Source organism: Ammospiza caudacuta, chromosome 1, assembly GCF_027887145.1.
Source record: "Ammospiza caudacuta isolate bAmmCau1 chromosome 1, bAmmCau1.pri, whole genome shotgun sequence".
In the NCBI taxonomy this organism is placed as follows: domain Eukaryota; kingdom Metazoa; phylum Chordata; class Aves; order Passeriformes; family Passerellidae; genus Ammospiza; species Ammospiza caudacuta.
Genome location: NC_080593.1, coordinates 63640442 through 63660655, shown reverse-complemented (window position 1 = coordinate 63660655; position 20214 = coordinate 63640442). Strand labels below are relative to the sequence as shown.

The window sequence follows — 20214 nt, the reverse complement described above, 5'->3', positions numbered from 1 at the left end:
ACTGCTGCTCCTCAAACACACCTTGAATGCTTGATAGGGGAGCAGGGGATGTTGGTAGGTCTCAGCACCTCCATGAAGATGGGATGTGCAGAGCCTGGGAGGTCCAAGAGCTGTGACGGGAGTTTGAAGTGGAATTTGGTGCTTCACACTTGTAATGAAAATGTACTGACTGCACTTCGCCAAAGGACTTTGAATTTAGAGTTTTGGGGTAGTAGAATATGCCCAGCTCATTCCATTATGTTCTTGCTGAAGCCTAATGGGTGCAGCAATATTTCAGACAAAATATTTTCAGAAGGTAGCACAGGTAATGTAATTTTTCTTGGGTCTGTCTCTTGCAAACAGTGCAACTAACTTGCATCCAGTAAACAAGCTGAGACACACATCTAGCAGGACCAATTCTAGTGTGCATACTTTGGCAAAGTTATTCTCTGTGATTTTATCACTGGAAAGAATTAAAAAGTGTTTTACTGCTTCTTCCCTCAAACTTACAAATATAATTCTCAGTGTAACTGAGGCTTTGGTTGGATGTGATTCAGTCCTCAAAAACTGATGTCTGCCCCACCTGGGCACTTGCTCTATCTTGACAAAACCCTGTGCTGGCTCTCACCTGATGCTTAGCCTTTACTTGTCTGTTACAAGGTACACTCTGAAATTTTTTCTTTATATCTAATTGCTGCCAGTTTCTTTCCCCAAGAGCTGAAGTTGATTGCTGTGTGACATGACAGTGAAGCTGCTCAAATGTCAGTCTGATGCTCCAAGGGGCATGGGTGGGTGTCACACTGCTTCTCCTCAGCAGCTCTCAGTGCAGGCTCATCAGCCACCCAGGAGAAAAATCATTTCTGTTTTGGAGTAGGACTAAGTTACTGCTGGTGGGGACCTCTTGAACCAGCTTTCTGGGGGGGTTGATGAGGACATATCAATCAGGTGCTGCCTGCACCAGGAGAGCAGTGATGGAGGGAGGATGCAGAAGAGGTGGTGTCAGCAACCTGATAGACTCAAGTAGCCATGAACTCAAACCAGCCCATTGAAGGGATTGGGCTATAATTTCCCATTTGCACCTTTTCCACCCCTTTTGTCAATTAATTAATACTACACTTGCTCCTTTTCTTCTCTTCTATAAGCATAACCAGCCTCCAAGCTCCTCTTGAAAGTTAATCCATGAGACTGAGTACTGTAAAGTGAATTGCATCAGGTCCTCTGTGCTTGAAAATACTTAGCTTATCCTGGGAGTTTGTAAACTATTTTCCTCTAGAGACAAGTGTTCTTAGGAAAGACATTCTTGTGTGTTTGCCTCTGATGTGGATTGTGGTAGCTATCTAGGTTTCTTTAAAAAAAAAAAAGGATTGAAGCTAAAAGGGCAAACCTACACAGGACTCAAGGTGCCACCAGTTTTTAGTGGTCTGCACTGAACAGTGGGTCTGTAGTTGTATCTGTGTCAGGGATTGCTCATAGTGTTGGAAGAGAAACTTGAATTAAAGCAGTTGATGCCACAATTTTTACATCTGGACCAAGGGGTTGGGTAGGTATCTGGTTTAGCTTAATGGGATGCTTGCTTTCCTGTTACTTTTGTGTCTCTTGCTGGAAAGTATCAGTTTGTGGTTTACCTGTCTCATAGTTCCTTTTATTTTATGCTCCTTTCACTGTCTCCCTGAAGAATCTGACTTCCCATTTCTTGCACTCAGGTTTCATGTCACTGAGAAATTTTTAGTCCCTTTGCTTTCTATCTGTTCCTGTCATTTGGGAAGCTTTATGCCGGTGTCCTTTGGCTTGTTACAGCTTAGGAGGTCCCTCTTACCATGTCAGATGGTTGTGGATTGATCAAGTAATGTAATAAGGACAAATAGTATTAATTTGTATAAATAGTGTAAATAGTGAATATAGTGCTGTAGGAAAAATAAGTGACTCAAATCAAGATTTTTTTTTAAGAGGCTCAGTGATTCTGCTGATCACAGATCTTGAGATTTCTGAAGAGAAGCCAGATATCAGAAGGCACTATGAATAATTTTGGAGATGGGAGAGAAACTGTGAGTCACCAAGGATCTCTAGTGCAAACAAAACAGCACTAGGAAATCTTCAGTCTGTAATTCATGAAAGAAGAAATTGAGAGAATACACCACTTCAGTCCTGCATCTTATCAGTTATGAAGTTTGTAAAACAGGAAGGGGAAGCGAGGACTTGCTGAGTGACGTGTAACATCTGGCCAGAAATTAAACATTCCTCAAATTGCCTGTCAGTAATCAGGATCTTTTAGACTCCACTAAAATATTTTGCTCTATATATCTCTCAGGTTTGCTGTATGCTTTGTAAACTAAAAAGCATCTGTCTTGTAGATAGCTGTCATGTGGTATTTTTTTCACTAGCCCTACAGTGTCTGTAGGTGCATTGAGCCTGACAAGAGTGTGGCGTTTGTGCCAGCCCCAGCAGATGCAGGCAGGCTTTTGCTGCTCTGCAGCCAAAGGATGCTGTCTACATTCTCTCAGATTATTTGAAGTTCACAGGAAAATACTTATATAAGTCTTTAACCACAAAAGTAGAGGCAAAATACTGTTGTTTTTGTCTTGCAGACAAGTTGAGACAAAAAGTTTTGATGTATAATCCAAACCTAAGTTTCTCTTCTGATGGAGAGAGCTGCAAATCTCTGGATTTTATGTCTTAAGCATTGCCCCTCCTTCTCACACCTGGTTTTGAGATTCTCTTTTATCTTTAATTGTATTCCTTTGGCCTAGTCTTCCCACGCCCTGAATTGTTCCCTTTTTACCCCTCCTTCCTTTGCTGTTACAGTTCTCAGGGTGGAAAAACACTTGCATAAAAAAGTGTGAAATGTATTTCTCTCTGTGGAATAGCTGTAATCTTAATTTAATCCAATTACATTGGCTAAATTATATTAGCTGGATGCTTTTGTTAACACTTGACCTTTTGGGAATCTGTGTCCTTGGATTACAGAGCTGAACAGAGCAGAGGTGTTTAATGCTATTGGAAGGTGCCACCAGTGGTCTGCTGGGAGTGTGGTGCCTGTGTTGGTTAGAAGGATGCAGTTCAGATTTGCCCTGTTGCCCCAGTGAATTTTATGCCCCTTCACACAAAATGTGGAGAAGAGTGGCTTGAGTGCTCTACATGTGCTGTTACACCATGGGCTTGTGTGAGTTTCATGTGCTTTAACTTGCCTTTTAATAAGTCTGAGGTTTGCAAGCAGAGTCCAACAGAAAGATATTATTTAGCTATCCATAAATAAATGCATATAAATGACTTTATTTAGAGCCTTCTGTTGGTCACAGATGCAAAGTAAAGTGCATAAGTCAAATCCACAAAACAGAAATACCTGTCTACAACTCCAAAGCAGAACGTATTGTTTTGTCTTGGTTCAGTGAGGAGCAAGACATTATCCAGCCCCGTAGGGTGAATCTTAAAAAACAAGCAAATAATGTACTCTGAATTGCTCTACCTAACTGAATAAACGACATTCTTCAGGAACAGTTATTTGTCTAAACTTGATTAGACATAAAAGTTCTTTTCCCTGTGTCTTCCAGGTAATGTGCTTTCTATTGTTAGGATAACGAGTATCCCCAGATTTAATTTCAGTAACCTGAGTGGCAGGGAAGGGTATAGAATTGTTTCCAAAGATAGTATATTGTGTTTCTGTCTAGGAACAGAATTCATATTGGTGGTGGTTTTCAATGCAGTTTGTCTGTGTGCTGCAAAGTTTAATGGTTTCATTCACTATTTTTGTTATTCAAGATGTGTTTCCTTTGAGCTGAATGCAACATTTAGCAGATTTTCAGGCCTTGTCTAATACTACTTTTGCTCCACCTTACTTTAATTTAGGCAGCACATGTGCTAGTTAATGTTAAATAAATGTAGTGGTTGTGCTTTCAATGAGGACAAGTTTTTGAGAGGCAGAGGAGAAGACTTGTCCAATGCTGCCCTTGGTGTCATGTCATGTAGGAAGTTCATAGTAGTGGAAATTATTGGTCCCCTCAAAGCCATCTTCTCAGACAGTGAAGGGAAAAATATAACTTGCACTAGCACTACTTTTGCAGAAACTTAGATGGATATAACAAGTTTTTCAAAGGAAATGTAGCTTTATGGATTCATACATGTGGATGCTTGAGAGGCTGTCTTTGTTTTTCTTAAATGAAATGTTCACAGCTCAAGTGGGGGCTGAAATCTTTCATACCTATTCAAGAAAGTCCAGACTAGACTGAAATATACTGTGAAATGGTCACTCAGCTTTTCAAATCTAAAACAATTGCTGAATTTTCAAATAAAAACCTCATCGACCTAGCTTTTGAGGGATATATTTAAGTCTGCTTTAAGATTCCAGTAAATATTTGGATTCCATTGTGATGCATATGGGCTATGAACCTGTACTGATACCTTGGTGTGAAAAGTTCACCTCTCTCTGCCTTTCCTGTAGTCCCAATAGTGTTTGATAAAATGAAATATACTTCTTAACAATGCATTAATTATTTTTTTTTAACAGGCAAAACGAAGGCTGGAGCTAGGAGAAAGTGGCCACCAATATCTTGCAGAAGGACTAAAGACTCCAAAGGGGAAAGGAAGAGCTGCAACAAGAAGTCCAGATAGTCCAAAAAGTAAGGGAGCTGGTAACATGCTGTCATCAGTCTGCCTTACCTAGCTTAGGGTGTGTTTATTGCTCTCCTCACCTAGATGTGCATGCAACAAACTCAGCCCCGCAGCTGGGCAGTGGAGAGCAGGTTTGCAGCATGGAGGGGTTGCTGCAGAGCTGCTAAGAGGCTGCAGAGGCTCCTGGCTGCCACGTGCTGGGCAGCCTGCATTCTCTCTGCCCAGGGCCTCCCCTTCAGCCAAGGCTGTGATGCTGGGGTGCTTGGAGAGGTGGATGCTGAGGAATGAAGGTGCCTGATGGGATGGATTGCACAGTTGTTAGGCAAGGCTCATCAGGCCTGCCTCCTCCTTGGCTGCTGGAGTTACAGCAGCTGCCCGCCAGGGCTTCTTTCCCTGGGCAGGGATTTGCAAAGAATGTGAGCTGTGCCTCAGCAGCACTGCATGAAAAATGCTCTTTGTGGCATCTGAGCTGCCTTCTGTCCCTGCATGGCACTCTGGATACTGCCACTGCCTAGTTGCTCTGAGTACTGATTTTTGCACATCTGCATTGCCTTGGGCAGTGGGCTTCTTGCAACAGAAGCTGGGGGCTGTGGCCCTGCTGTCCTGTTTGGGGGTTTCAGCAGGAGACTTAGGGAGCCAGATGAGGCAAGGAGAGGACTGGGGCAGCAGTGGTAGTGATGTCAGAGCAAGACATGCCAAAGGGCCTTCCTCACCGGTCTGTTGGTTTCTATTGAGGCAGATAGGAAAAGTAAAAGTAGTTAAAGATAGAAACTTAAAGCATAGGAGTTAAACAACCACAGTTGATTTAATTAAACTAAATTTCATTAAGCTATATGAAGCCTATTTTAAATTGAAGTGGATTCTTGCAGAAATTCAGTACTGTTTGGTGCACAGGATGCTGCTGCAGCATTGATAGACCTGTACAAAGAATTTGGTGTGGGATGAAGAGCACAAGCCATTTTAGGTGGGACTCCTGCCACTTCTTGCCATTATTGCTGTGATCCTCTTACACTTTTCTAAGCCCCAAACAAAACCCAGTCAAACCAACCACCCTTGCTCTAAATCCACAAGGTTGTGTAAGTGATGAGAATGAGATTTAGATGAGATGTTGGGAAGAAGTTCTTTCCTCACAGGGTGGTGAGGCACTGGCACAGGTTGCCCACAGAAGCTGTGGGTGCCTCATCCCTGGAAGTGTTTTAAGGCCAGGCTGGATGGGGCTCTGAGCAATCTGGTCTAGTGGGAGGTGTCCCTATCCATGGCAGGGAGGGTCGAACTAGATGATCTCTAAGTTCTGCTTCCAACCCAAGCCTTTCTATGAATATTCTTCCATTTCCTAGAGCAGACAAGTCCTGGGTCTACCCAAAGACATGCAGCTAGCTGGTTCTCTTTGCAAAGATGCAATGTCTTGATTTTCACTGAAAAGCCATTGTATTCTTCAAAATATTTCAGGGTAATCTAAAGGTTCACTCTTCAGTGGGATTTTCAGTTTTGACTGACTTCTGCAGTTTAATGTAAGGCATGACTCTTGAAAACATGAAAAAGACCACCAAAATCAGCCCAAGTTCCACCCTGCATTATAGTGGAAGCAAATGAAGGGTTTGAGATGTACCAGCCCAGCAGACTTGTAATAATGGCTGGCTCATTTCCCTTGACAGAGAGGCCTTGAACATTTAGAATTAGGCATCATTCTGATCCAAGTATTTAAACTCTTAAAAGCCCATCTGTGAAGTATATAGATGCAGCATTTGTGCATGGAAACCATGAATTGGTCCAAGCCATTTGCTGACTTCTAATTTAGAAGCTGTAGATACTCTGTCCCAGTTTGAGCATTGCTTGGTTATGAAGCAATGATGATTATAAATTGTTATTTTATATCAATCTCCTCTAATTCACTTGAGTTTTCTCAAGCTGTGGAGTCTGACACTGATGGAATCTGTCATTGTGTTCACCCACTGAAGTACACCTAAGTCCTGCTTAATTGCATATGAAGCACTTATCTCACATGAGGGGAAAATCAAACCCTGATGAAAGCTGGCTATCAAACTGATGAAGGAGAGTCACAGGGGATTTTTTGGGTTTGCTGCCAGGATAAATAGATACTAAAAATACTATTATGAATTCACATAGTAAAAGCCTAAGCAGAATATTTCCATATGTATCTATCAGACTGCTGGAAATATTTGCATTTTAAAAAATGTATATATTTGCTCATGTACCTGTGACTTTTGGAAAAGTACATCTTGAAATACAAATACATAGTGGTAAGTAAGTGTCTTAATGCAAGGTATGAGAGATTTCTCCAGTAAAAATGAAAGAAGTAACTGTAATATATGTAATACATGTAATTTCATTTTTGGTTGCTGCTTTTGGAACCAAAATGAGAAAAAACCTGATTTAACTTTCTTTTTCCTTTTCCTTCCAAGCTCCAAAATCTCCTTCAGAAAAGACTCGGTATGATACATCCCTTGGCCTTCTTACAAAGAAGTTCATTCAGTTGCTGAGCCAGTCTCCTGATGGGGTCCTAGATTTGAACAGAGCAGCAGAGGTCCTCAAGGTGCAAAAAAGGAGGATTTACGATATCACCAATGTACTGGAAGGCATCCATCTCATTAAGAAAAAATCCAAAAACAACATTCAGTGGATGTAAGTATTCATTATCCTTCTCCATCCCTGCTGGCTGTTTTCACTATCACAGGGCCGCAGTGTTTTCATTCTCCCACCTTTCATTCTAACACTTTGCTCCAAGCAATTATCCAAATGCCTTCCAACAGGATAAAGTCCTATTTTTCTGTTAAGAAAAGTTTATAAAAAGCATTTTTCAGGGAAATTAGAAACCAGCACTTTGTTTGAAAACTGGCTTAATTAATTTACTTGTGCCTGTGGAGTAGGTTTTAGGTATGTGTCTCTACCTACTGCCTTCTATGGTAAAAAAGTAAAAAAATAAAAAGTAAAGCAAGTAAAACAGTTAGGCTGTGGTTAGAAACAAGATTTTGGAAGTAGCTGGAAATATTCAACTCTTTCATCTTGGTGGCAGTTCCAGAATGTGTTGTTGTGATAAAAAGATGCTTTTTCTGGAAAGCATCGTTTATGTTGACTTGCTAGGGATGGGTTTAGGGAGAAAGGACGAAGAACTTCATCTGCAGTGTAAAACTCTGTCTCTCCCCTTTACCATGGTGTAGGGTCAGCTTTTACAGAATTCTTCCTTCCTTCTGTGCGTTGCAGGGGCTGCAGCCTGTCCGAGGACGGCGGGATGCTGGCGCAGCGCCAGGGCCTCACCAAGGAGGTGACAGAACTGACTCAGGAAGAGAAGAAACTGGATGAGCTAATCCAAAGCTGCACCCTGGACCTCAAGCTGCTAACAGAGGACTCAGAGAATCAGAGATATCCTTTTTCCCAAAACCTCAAAGGTGCTCAGCCTCCTTGCTGTGCCCTGTAATACTAGGAGACTTCCTCTGTGTGATGTCATTGAAAGAAAGCATCAGAAGCTTCTAGAAGTTGAAAAGGTTTTAATGTGGTTTGATGTAAAAGCTGCTTAAGCAGCTTGAACCTGCAGTGCTTCTGGAATGTGAAAAGGAAAAACCAGAAAAGGTGATACATGAAGGAGACTGTTGACATTTGTGTTCACCTATGGCAGAACCAAGAACCTTTACTGATTAATGAGTGAGGATATCCAATAGCCCTGTGTTTTTTTCAAGTCTAGAGCAAACCACAGTTTTATGTGTTTAGAAATTATAAAGGCATAAAGAGAGAGTCTGATCAGGTAACAGTCTTGTTTAGTCATTACTTTTTAAAATTTATTTCACTTTAAACTTTAAATATAAATTAAAGGCACAGAGAGGAAAAAAAAGTTGGGATTTGGTTTAGTATGAAACTTGCAACCAAGTTTCAGATTCTTCTGGTTGGAGAATCTATAATAAAATATAGATAAAACTTCTATGAGCTCTCAGAATACCTTAGGCTGAATTATTTAATGTAACAATTGCAAAAGGTTCATATGACTTATTTTGGTTGTTAATGCTCTTCATAATTAACCAGTTGTCATTTTCCTTGGATTTCCCAACTATTAGCAACACAAGAAAGCATTTTATCAAATGCTGATGTGAAAACTTATTACTATATATAATAAGTAGTGTTCAAATAGCATCTAATAAAGTGGATTTATTCTCTGTTCTGAAGGACAGGAAGTAACTATGGGAGTACCAGTAAAAAGAACTTGAACTATGTGAGCGTTGACTTTTGACTGAATTTCACAGACATTTTGACGTAACCAAAGATCACCAAGTGGAATGGGGAGTAGGATCAGTACTGTCTTTAGCTAAGAGACATAAGCATGACATATCCATGAGGAGACATAAGCAAGACAAAGCTGAACATGACAGTTCTGAATTTTTGTAGCACTGAATCCTGTGGGGATGAACTCTGCCTTTGCAAACCTTACTTAACGAGTGGCAAAAGCCTTGATAAAGGCCATTTGGGTGAAAGATGATGGCCTGTCACTTTGCCTCTTGACTTGTTTGATCCAAGATAGATGCAGTGTGTACTGGAGCTTGGGCAGTCTGTCTTGCTATACTGCTCTGTAACAGCACACACTCACACCACCCGAAATTATATATAATAAGTCAGGCTTTTTATTCCCCTGGCATAAATGTCATGCCAGGTAACAGATGACAAAACTAAAGAGCTGGAGCTGTATGCATGTGATCATGGCCATTTCACAGTTCTTTTCAGAGCCAAAAGCACTTAAACATCTCAGTTACATGGATCAGTATGTGAGGCTTCCCCATGTAGTAACACCCAAAACACTGACATTTTGACAAATACTTGTTGAATGGCAAAAGATTCATATTTATGCTGTGCTTATGCAGAAATTGACATTCTGCACTCTAGAGGTTTAAAGTTGCTGCTTAAACAGGCTTTAAAAATAATTTTTTATTATATAAATTAATATATAAATATATGAATGTTGCATAAATGTTTGTATATTTGTATAAATATATAGCTTCTATGTATTATATATTTATGTTTGCAAAGCCCCTCAAATTTAAACTGAAATTAGGATTTTTGTCATCCTGGAGAAGAGAAGACTCCAGGGAGACCCTATAACACTTTCTGGTACCTAAAAGGAGCCTATGGGAGATCTGGAAATGGATTTTTTAATAAAGACATTGTTGTGAAATGGCTTTAAACTAAAAGAAGGTGGGTTTGGATGAAATATTAGACAGAAATTCTTTACTGTGAGGTTGGTGGGACATTGGCACAGGTTGCCAAGGGTAGCTGTGGATGCCCCATCCCTGGAATTGCTCCAGGCCTGGCTGGATGGGGGTCTGAGCAACCTGGTTTATTGAAAGGTGTCTCTGCCCATGACAGAGGGATTGGAAACAAATGGTCTTTTAAGATCCTTTCCAGCCCAAACCATTCTATGATTCTATGACGCTGTGTATGCACTTCTATAGCATGCATCTATAAATTTCCTATACACTTTTCCAGTGATTTTCAGCTCTCTGCATGTTGATAGCAAGTGCATAAAAATTTGTTTCATGGAGTGTGTGAGTAGTTTCAGGTTGTTGAACCTGAGCTTCTGTAGTTTCCCCCATATAGAGGAGGAGAGGAGCACTCAGCACAGAGAATGCTTTTGTTCCCTGAGTGGTGGCCCCAGCTGTGACATCAAAGGGAAGTTCTCACAGGGCTACACAATGGCAATCACAGTGTAGAGAACAGAAAACCTTGGGTTAAGAGCTTTGTTGAAAATTGAGAAAATGGAAAAATAATTGAAAGACTTCTGCCTTTTCTAATAGTGTGAGTGTGTTGTAACCTGGGATGGAAAATTCCTTAACACTGATTACATTAGCTTACGTGACGTACCAAGATATTAGAAAAATTAGTGGCCTTAAAGACCAAACTGTTATAGTTGTGAAAGCTCCTCCAGAAACAAGACTTGAAGTGCCTGACCCAGTGGAGGTAAGGAGAATCTGGCATTTCCTGCCTGGTTATATATAATTTTTCTGCAGATGCAGCGTCTCCTGAGTCTTACTGTGATATGTGCCCAGGTACACAGTCCTATATTCTTACACATTTTAGGAATGTTTCTGTAGAAAAGGAAGGGGAAACTTTAAACATCAATTCACACAGAACAATTGTTATTTGTTCCTTTTCACTCACTTTCAGATTTCTTCAGAGTAATCCACACTATTTACAGATATTTTCTTTTGCTATGCTTTACATAAAGAGAAACTCTCCCTTGACAATTGAAATTTCCTTGGTTTGTAACAATGTCAAGTCTTTCACAAGAAATTCAGCTTTCTTATCTTAGTTAAAAAGTTAATGGATAACTCAATGCCTTAAGCATCTTGACAACACATATAACTGGTATCCTAATTTATTGAAACATGTTTTCATGTAGGAATTTATTTTCTTAAGTATTACAGGTATTGTAGAAATTTGTGTTTTACTCCTAGAACACATTCTTGCCTTTCCTTCTTTCATCATCATCATCATCTTTGCTTCATTGGCACTTATTTATTTTAATTCTCACTTAGGAAGACAGACCCAAGTATGTTGGGCAAATGAGAAAAATTGGCAGGAATGGCTTGGTTAGAGATTCAAAAAATGTACCTAATTTCTTCACTCAAGGAGCAAGTAGAGATGGGGCTAACCCCACAAACACTGCAAATGTTTTGTTCATAGCTATGCGTTAATCTTTCATCCCTGCACCAGGCCAAGTGAGCTCAGCCATACCTGCTGCCCTGTGGGCAGGATCAGACTCTGGATTCCCTGTCACTTTTTTTTCCTAAGATTATTCTGCACTTGGTCAGACCCATTTTGGTTTCCATCCTTCTTTTTTTCTTTTCTTTGCCTTTGTCCTTACTTTCCCCTTTGAACCTTGTTGCAGGTTCTGGCAGGAAGAATAAATCATTTTGTTGCAATGAGAAAAGGATATCTTTTATCAGTATTCATAAATATATACTGTTATTTTGTTTGCTTTCCTGTTTCTTTCCCCTGGGCATTTTGCTTTGATTTTTAATTCAGTGAAATCAGGCAGGCAGAGAGATGCACACGATCATTAAAATTAGTGCTTAGACCTCCCTTATCCTCTATGCCCACCTTATTTAATTTTCAGCTTCAGGCAGTAAAGTCCTATTTCTTTCTGTCACATGCTATTACATTCCAGTGTTCATTTTTTTGTATACCTCAGTCACTCAATAGTACCTTCCTTCTTCAACTCCTGCTCTTTACATCTCCTTTTTCTCCAGTTATCTGCAGCATTGCCCTAAGTACTCCTAACTGTTTTCTCTTCCCTGGCAAACCCCCATTCATTTGCTGTTCTCTGTGTTTGTAAATGCTGTCTGTTATGTTACATAACTGTCAGAACCCAAATAATAAGAGGAACATTTTGTCAAAGGGCACAAAAGGGAAATATTTTAAACAAGTCTGCAAAGAGGTACCTAATGCCTATATTTGTGCTTTTTAGAAAACTATTGATGCAATTCAGCAGCAGCAGGTTTGTTTATAACCAGAGTAATTTATGGTTTTCCATCATAACACAAAGAGCAGCTTTGCAGGTTTTCTGTGCCCGGATCATGTTGGTTTATTGCCTCAGTGTGTGAAAGTTAAGAAAAGTGTAACTTCTTGCAACAAATTAGCAGTTCCTATTCAAAACCACCATCAAAATCACTGCCTTGGGGGGGAAGAAGAACTTAAATAAGTAGTTTGAGTGAAGAAAACAGCATCGGGTTTGGAGTTTTTATGTTCTTTGGAAATATTGCCTGATAAATAGGTGAACTTACATACAGGTGTCTTGAGTTCAGTTGAGTAGGTGCTGAAGGCCCTTGGGAAAGTGGGAAAGATGTTTTGGCATCTTTTTAAAGTAGAAACATTTATACAAATACATCAAATAATATTGTTATGAATAATAATAAAGCCTGTGACTTGCATCCCACAGTTCCATTCCATTCCATCAGAATGCTCCAGGCTACTGTGGTTATAAGAAAATGTTTGGAGTTTAATCCTTTATGCCTCCTTTCTTATGATATGACACACAAAAATGGTGGGATTTTGACATTTGTGCATGACAGCGGAAAAAGTTTTTATGTTCTAGTCTGCAAGATACATCAGCCAAACCTTTCACATCTTGAAAAAAAAAAAAAAGCTTGGTGTTCTTTTAAGGTTCTTTTGATTAGTAACACTATACTCAAACACTCACAACCCAGTAAGAATTTACTCAGAATCATCACTATTCTGTTGTGTTCATTGGTGTAACACAATTCTGATGTTTGTTTTGTTAGCAGAGTGCATTGATACATTTATCTAGTACTCAAGGACCTATTGAAGTTTATCTGTGCCCAGAGGAAAATGATGCCCTCAGTCCAATGAAAACCTATAGTCAGGACCACAATGGAAATATTTCCAAAACCATTTCCAAAGGTAAAATTATTTCTTTGCATTACTGATGGCCTTTCTTCAAGCTCACATTAAAGGTTTCAGTTTGAACTTTGGATTTCCAGCTCTTTTTCTTTGGCTTTATTTTTCTAAGAAGTGGAAAGCTAAGGTATCGATTTTTCACTATGTATTTCTGGTTGATGTAGTCAGAAATAAGTTTTCATTTGCATCATTTCTTTAAAGTAAGTTTTCTGTTTGCATATCATATGTAACCAAAGTGTACATAATACTGAAGAAAGAGACAATGTTGTTCCTTTTAAGTTTTCAAATAAGACAGTAGCAGTAAAGATCCATCTCAACACAAGAGGCAGAAATCTCTGTGTATGGGTGTATGTGAAGCTACATTGCTTCACTGATTACATCTGGTACCTAGAAAATTCTTGGTTTTGACTATTAACTCCATGAAAAAATGGGTGTCTTCACTGTGTTTGATTTATTTCCCCCTGCAGATGTTTAAATCTTGTAAGATAATTTTTTAATAGAAAAGTCAGAGATGATAGCAACATGATCATTTTTGAGAAGCCCATCGAAAACAAGCTAGAAATTATATGGAGGCCATTTTTTTATTGTTGGAATTATGCTTTTTGAAAGGCCCTTTATGCAGTGGTTACTTTCTTTGATCTCTGTCTGATATTTCTACTGGTATTAAATGTGACAACTTCTATTTTTTTCTCTCCCTCCTGTCACAGAAGTGGCTTCTGCTAACTCAGGACAAGGTGACTGCTCAGTAAATATGGCAACAATCTCTCCATTGGCTTCTCCAGCCAACCTTCTACAGCAGACCGAGGACCAAATTCCCTCAAACTTTGAAGGACCATTTGTGAATTTGCTGCCTCCTCTGCTTCAGGAAGATTATTTGCTGAGCCTTGGGGATGAAGAAGGCATCAGTGACCTCTTTGATGCTTATGATTTAGAGAAACTTCCTTCACTGATGGATGAATTTATATACAGCTGATTGTCTTAAGTGCTGTCCATATCTAAACTATGTTTTTAATGGAATCAAAAAAACCTGCCGTCATTCAGAGTTGTCCTCTACTTACCATAAAAATAGCATTATTAAATAAACTAGGCTCCTGAACAGTGCTGATATTTTAATTGAATCCTCCCTGTAACACCATAAGAAACAAGGGAAGGCTTTTACAGCAGAGCCTTCTCCCTGCCCCCGAGCTCCAGTGCCTTGCGAGTCAGCGGGTGCAAGCAGGTGACCGTGGATGTTTTGTCCTCACACTCCCCCAGTCTCTGCTTCCCGTGACAAGTGGGCTTACGGAGAAGGGCTCCGTGAACTGGTTTAGTCCTAAATCACCATTTTGTAATAGTATTTCAGGTCGTGCCTTCTGCAGAGAATGCATGTCTTTGGAGTGTCACAACGTGGATTGTGCACGCAGTGAACGTAAATATGAAGTAATGCAAAAGAGTGGAATGGGATTCTTGAGCTACTTGTGGGAATGTTTAAATTGCTGTCATAATGCTCATTTTGAGCTATGTATATGTCTCATTATGAGGTCAAATACTTATGTCCTTAAAAGCTTTTAATGAAAAGAAAATACACTGTAAATGTAGTGTATATTGCAGATATTGAAAAGTATAAAGTTCTGCCACTTCTCGTAGTAATCGCAGATTTTTAAAAACGCTTGTGTGTGTGCGTGTGTGCGTGTGAAAGTAGTTTTTGTTGGTTGTTTTTTTTAAACTAGAACGAAGATGCACAGTTCAATTTTACTGCCCCCAGTGTGCATTAGAACTGGTACAAGGATTTTTGTGGTACTAAGTGGGGCTTCATGTTAAGTGCCTACTAGAGATGCACTGTGGGTTTTTCCCTCTATGGAAAACACTTATGCCAAGCTTTGTTTGTTCAATATATCATATTTATCTCAGTGGGTTAGCTTCCTCTGCTTACAGCTTTTTATAATTCTCTTCGCCAGCAAAATGGAACTAATTTTTTTCCAAAGTACATAACTGTAAGTACCACATCAACTGAATTGCATTTATTTTTTGAAGATCTTTGCTAGTATAGTATAGTACCAATATTTATTTTTTGAACGTCAGAGGAATTCTAAGAAGTCTTAAATAATTTTTTTTTTCTTGAGTGTAAAATATTTTGCCGTGTTCTAGGCTAAATTAATGTAATGTTGATTAGATGATGCCCATATAATCTTTTTGTTTGCATTACTGTTGTGCTTATCTGATATACTCAGAAAATTAGTACTATTTGTACTGTAGTAGAATATTATGTATGCAGGTTTTCTGGTACCATTGAGTTGCTGCTATGAAAGCTCACACACGAAAAGGCAAGAAGTCACAGTACTAATAAGGAAACTGTATGACTGTGTGGGTTTTGGAATATAACAAATGTATAAAGGGCAACACATAAAGAACTGTTAAACAGTGTTAAGTGTGTGTTTATATGTACAAATGTTTGCATAGATCATTCAGCAGTTGTATTTAATTTGATATATGTTCTCAACTCACACTTTAGTTATCTAGCAGTTTTGTACAATAGAATTAATTTGTAAACACTGCCAGAATATTTTCTAGCTGGTTTGTAATTTTTTAAGAGTTTTTTTAGATGTGGATCTGTAAATAAAATTGTAGTATTTAAAGTTTTTGTCTTGTGGAAGAGGAAAGTAAAAGTTGTGTGAGCATGAAGATTTGCGAGACAAAGGGGCACTTTTGCGAGGGAAGAGAAAATGAAGACTAATGCAGACCATCTTTTTTTTGTACAAATTAAACACTTGTCCCAATGTGTGTGGGCAAAATACTAATCTAATTTAGCTTTGCATTGTATGCTAGTTTAAAAAAAAAAAAAACAAACCTCTGTAAAATACTGTAAAAAAAAAAAAGGAAAAACCAACAAAAAAAGCTTTTATGGTGAGTTTTGTAAATAGATTTACTAAAGGGTGACATGTTCTCTAGCTGTGATCTTACCACTTCAAATGGATGTAATTTGAATAAATTTTGTATGGTAATGAATCAATAAAAATGAAATTTTTTAAAGACTTTAGATTTGTATACAACTATTTAAATTTTTCTTAGTCTTGGTGCCTGTCATACTGTTTTTTGAAACCTGTTACTGTTTTCGTTATTAGTGCAAACACTCATTTGAGAGATAGTTTCAATCCCTTTTTTTATATGATGCCAGCAATTTCAGTGGGTTTTTTTAAACCAGACTGAAACAAAAATAAAAGACACAGCAGGTGATCCAGAGGTTGGGATTATACAAATTTATTTTTATTTATTCCCTCTCCTCTCATATGAATTATGAACAGACTTCTTGCACACTTGATAGAAATGGTGTTATTGTAAGATTAAATAACATTAAAGTACTTGTTGAGAATCTGCTTAACCTGTCCCAATAATTGTCCAGAAGTTTCCTAAAGTAGCTTTGAAAAGAAGTGTTTTTTTGAGTCACTTCCAACAGTCCCTTGCACCAGACCTATATTTATGAACTTGTACTTTTCTAGTATTAGTGCTGCACCTTTTTAGATACATGGCCATCCATCAACTGCAAAAAAAGCAAAAAGAAGATAATAAAATCACAGTAATATGGTTGATTGCTTAAATGTTGTACCTCTGAGCAAGTCACTTGTGTCTTGTTGGCTTCCTGCTCACCAGGAGAAGGCTATTGCTTTTTCTGTGCACCTGTATATATTCAAACATCTGCACACAGCAGTACTGAAAGGAAGATTACTGAAAGGTCCCCTGTATATTCTTAATAAATAATAACGGAGGGCCAGAAGTCTGAGTTCTGTGATCTCCTTTTGAAGCAGAGGTGGCAATAAATATCTGTTGTACCTCCCTGGCCTGTTCTCAATTTCTCTGTGCTGCAGTTGCCATAAGCACTTTTTTATTTGCATCTAGAATCTGCTTCTGATTACTAGTTTTCATGTTACTTTCCCCTCTCCTTCCTTCTGCTTTCTGTATCTGCTTTGCAAACTTGGGATGTGCTGAGGTGCAGGATAAAAAAATCAGCCAGTTAAAATACTTATTCCTGCTCCTCCAGGCTAGCACGGTGTACCTCAACATTATTCAGTGTACAAGTATCAGTTCCAGGGAGGTTTTATTGGGGCCTGTATGTGCTGCATTCCTTGGCTGCCAGCAGATGGAAAAGGTTTTGGAAAAATCTGTCAACATAGCCTGAATGATAGGCAACTATTTATTCCTTTACACACAGGAAAGGAGTTTGGAAAAAAAAAAAGGGAGGTTCATGCTCGTGTACAGTAAGAACTCATCCACCTACTAATGACCAGAAACAGTAACTATATTCCTTTTTACTTATACCTGAAAGAATAAATTGCACCTTGATCTTGATGCTGACATGAACATTTCTGTTGTAGAAAAAATGCAAGGTATGTGAGGTAGCAGGAAAGAGCTATATGTTTAAAAGCAAAAAATTTAATATATGTCTTTTTTTCCCCCTGTGTGAAACACAATTAATGCACAATGCCATTAGTGTTCCTGCAGCCAACAGTTGTCAACACTGAGTGAACCATGAGCCTGAATAGCAAAGTCAGTGAAGTGATATTAACCAAAGCACAAAAAAAGCAGAATTCATCTCCCCATTCTGCTTTTCATGCTGAAGATCTGCCTGGATATTACTCTACAGCTAAGAAATTATCAGAAGAATGCTTGCTTGGCTTTTATTAAGTCTGGGAGTTTCTTTACCCACTATTTTCTTTCTAAATGTTGACAGGAGAAAATGGGCTGTTACCAGTTCTGAGTGGTGCTGAATGTTGCTCACAAATGGCAAACCAAATTCTCTTAAATTTCAAGAGGAGAGGAAAAAAGGATCTAATTTCTTGTGTCTCTTTTAGGACTTCTCATTTTTTTCTGAATATCTTCCCACCCATTTCCACCCAGAACTGATGTTAGTTATCAGAGAATTAGGTTGCCATATAAAAATTGAGCCCTCACTTCCCTGGCCATTTTCCTTCCCTAAGGACTTTTGTTGAGATGCTCTAAACCCACTAAGGATGTATCTTCTACTAACCAGGACCTGAGGCTGAGATTTGGATTTAATTTTCCCAGCAGTTTTTGTGTTTTTCCAACCACCTGCTCCTGGCAAAACCTGTGACTTTAGTGGGCAACTCAGGTAACTGAGTAACTGAGGCTGATGTCTTTGAGTCTAGCAGCCCTGAAAAGTGAGGTCTGCAGGCAACTTGGAAAGGATGAAATCTAAAGCTCTTCTTTGGGCACTCAAGGAAGTGGAGCATGTATGCTCCAGTATCTCCAGCCTAGAGAAGGCCAGCACTGGAAGTTGTACTCCCAGCCACTGTCACATAAAAAGCAGTTTTTCCAGGCAGGTATGGATAAACTTTCTTCCTGCAGTCAGGAGGTAGTGGGGTATTATCTGCTCCCTTCTCTCCCTGCTGCGCTACCTGCTAGGAATGTGCTACAAAGCAATTTAGGGTTTGTGAGCTTCCATGGCACTGGGAGAATGCCTTCCAATTTGTGGCTCCATCCTGGGGCTCACCAGGACCGTGCTGGCACAAGGGCTGCTTGCTGCTGTGAATTCTTGGCAGCAGGACAAGGTAAAGGCTCTGCCAGATCATGCTGGAGCTGATCAGTATGGCCTATTTCTGTCACTAGGTATGGGACTCATGGGTTATCCCTGCCTGGGAGCTGCTCTTGGAGATCACTGCCTCCCCTTAAGGAGTAGTGCTTGTCAGTGCTGGCCATTTGGAGACTTTTGGTTATGTCTTGCAGGCTGTGCTCTGCTCTCTTAGCCAGCTGTAAGCCAGCAATGGTGTGTGCCCAGCTGGGTTTTTAAGCAGAGCAGGAGCACTTGGCTGCTGGGGACGGCTGTGAGGGAGGGCAGGGCAGGGCTCCCTGAGCAGAGAAGATGAATCCAAGGACTGCATGTGAAACACTCTGAACTGAAAAGAAGGAAAGGAATCGCTACCCTGATGAGGTAGCAGTTACAATGCTGACTGGGGATACAGACACCATTGCTACTGACCTGGCAGGGACTTCTTACTCCAAAGGAGGTGGGCTGAAATAGATCAGCGTGGCTGCCCATTTTGAAATATTTCCCTCCTTTCTCTCCTGGCTAAAAATGCCGCAAAAGTAACAAACTACACATCAGACAGTGTCTCACTTGAGAGCATCTTTGGAAAGTCCTTGTGTGCCTAAGCAAAGACCAAATAGGAAGGCAAATATATCTTCAACTGTAACAATGACTCTGTCATGAGACCAGGGTGGTATTAACAGTGCTCAGTCCTGCTCAGAATGATTTGTTTTTAAAGGCTGATTTAAGCGAAGTGCTTATTTCGTTCTGTCCCAGTTCTCTTCTTTAAATCTCACCTGTTCCTTTGTCCACACTTTCTTTTTTTTCTCCCTTTTCTTTTTCTTCTTCCTGTGAGCATTGTCAGATAAGTATTATATAAAGTAAGCACGAATTTGTAAGAAAAAGGAGAGGGAGATGATATTCTTAATTACAAGTTGCCACATTTTATCTGTGAGTCAACCGACAGACCTATTATGGAGTACACCTAGGGTTTTCATGAATTTCCCTCCAGTTCCATGGAGGCTACAATCTGCTTTTTTAAGAATAAACTGATTCTAAAGGCTCCTTCTAAAGAGAGAAACCTAACGTTTGAAATGCAACTACAGGAAATGGTGACTTTTACATTCCAAAGCTGACTACCTCAAAATAGAATATACTAAAGATACAATATAAAAAATTATTTTAGGTTAACAGTGTATATTAAAGCCAAAGCAATAATAATATGTTCATTCTTGACAACACTTAGATCAGCAGGGACACTGCACGCTTGATCTGCTCAGAGCTTTACCTTCAGCCATCCAACAACCATAAACATCAAACAAAAAAGTTTGGAGAAAAACAGTGCCAGAAACTTCAGCCATCTGATACTAAATATTTTGACCAATATTTTTTATTGGTAGAAAGCTGCCACTAACATTGTATTTTGAGGAAATAAACAATGAAAAATAAAAATAAGAATAAAAAAAGGGCGTTGTGGCCAGAAAAGGATGGAATAGCTCATCACCCATTTGGATCAGACACATCAGCATCGCAGATAGGTATTGCTGGGATTGCTGTTTTCCGATGAAAACGAAGATGAAATTCCGAGGCTCTGGGAGACCGCGCTCTCAGCGGCGAAGCGGCGGCGCCGCGCCCTCCGCGCTGTTGTGGCCCCCGCCGGCCGCCGTCCTGGCGCCGCTGCGCGCGCGAGGCCT

The 20214-nt window shown here is 39.6% G+C and overlaps 1 protein-coding gene across 1 annotated transcript in view; it reads left to right on the top strand.

Moving 5' to 3' along the window:
• E2F3 (E2F transcription factor 3) overlaps positions 1 to 16106 on the top strand; it is a 41857-nt gene extending 25751 nt beyond the window's left edge. Inside the window, exons 2-7 of the mRNA XM_058809222.1 lie at positions 4481 to 4592; positions 7008 to 7227; positions 7807 to 7965; positions 10428 to 10542; positions 12867 to 13005; positions 13710 to 16106. Of these exons, the coding sequence (XP_058665205.1) occupies positions 4481 to 4592; positions 7008 to 7227; positions 7807 to 7965; positions 10428 to 10542; positions 12867 to 13005; positions 13710 to 13975 (1011 nt within the window). The 3' untranslated portion in view covers positions 13976 to 16106. The remainder of the gene's footprint in view (positions 1 to 4480; positions 4593 to 7007; positions 7228 to 7806; positions 7966 to 10427; positions 10543 to 12866; positions 13006 to 13709) is intronic.
• The last annotated feature ends 4108 nt before the right edge of the window (positions 16107 to 20214 follow it).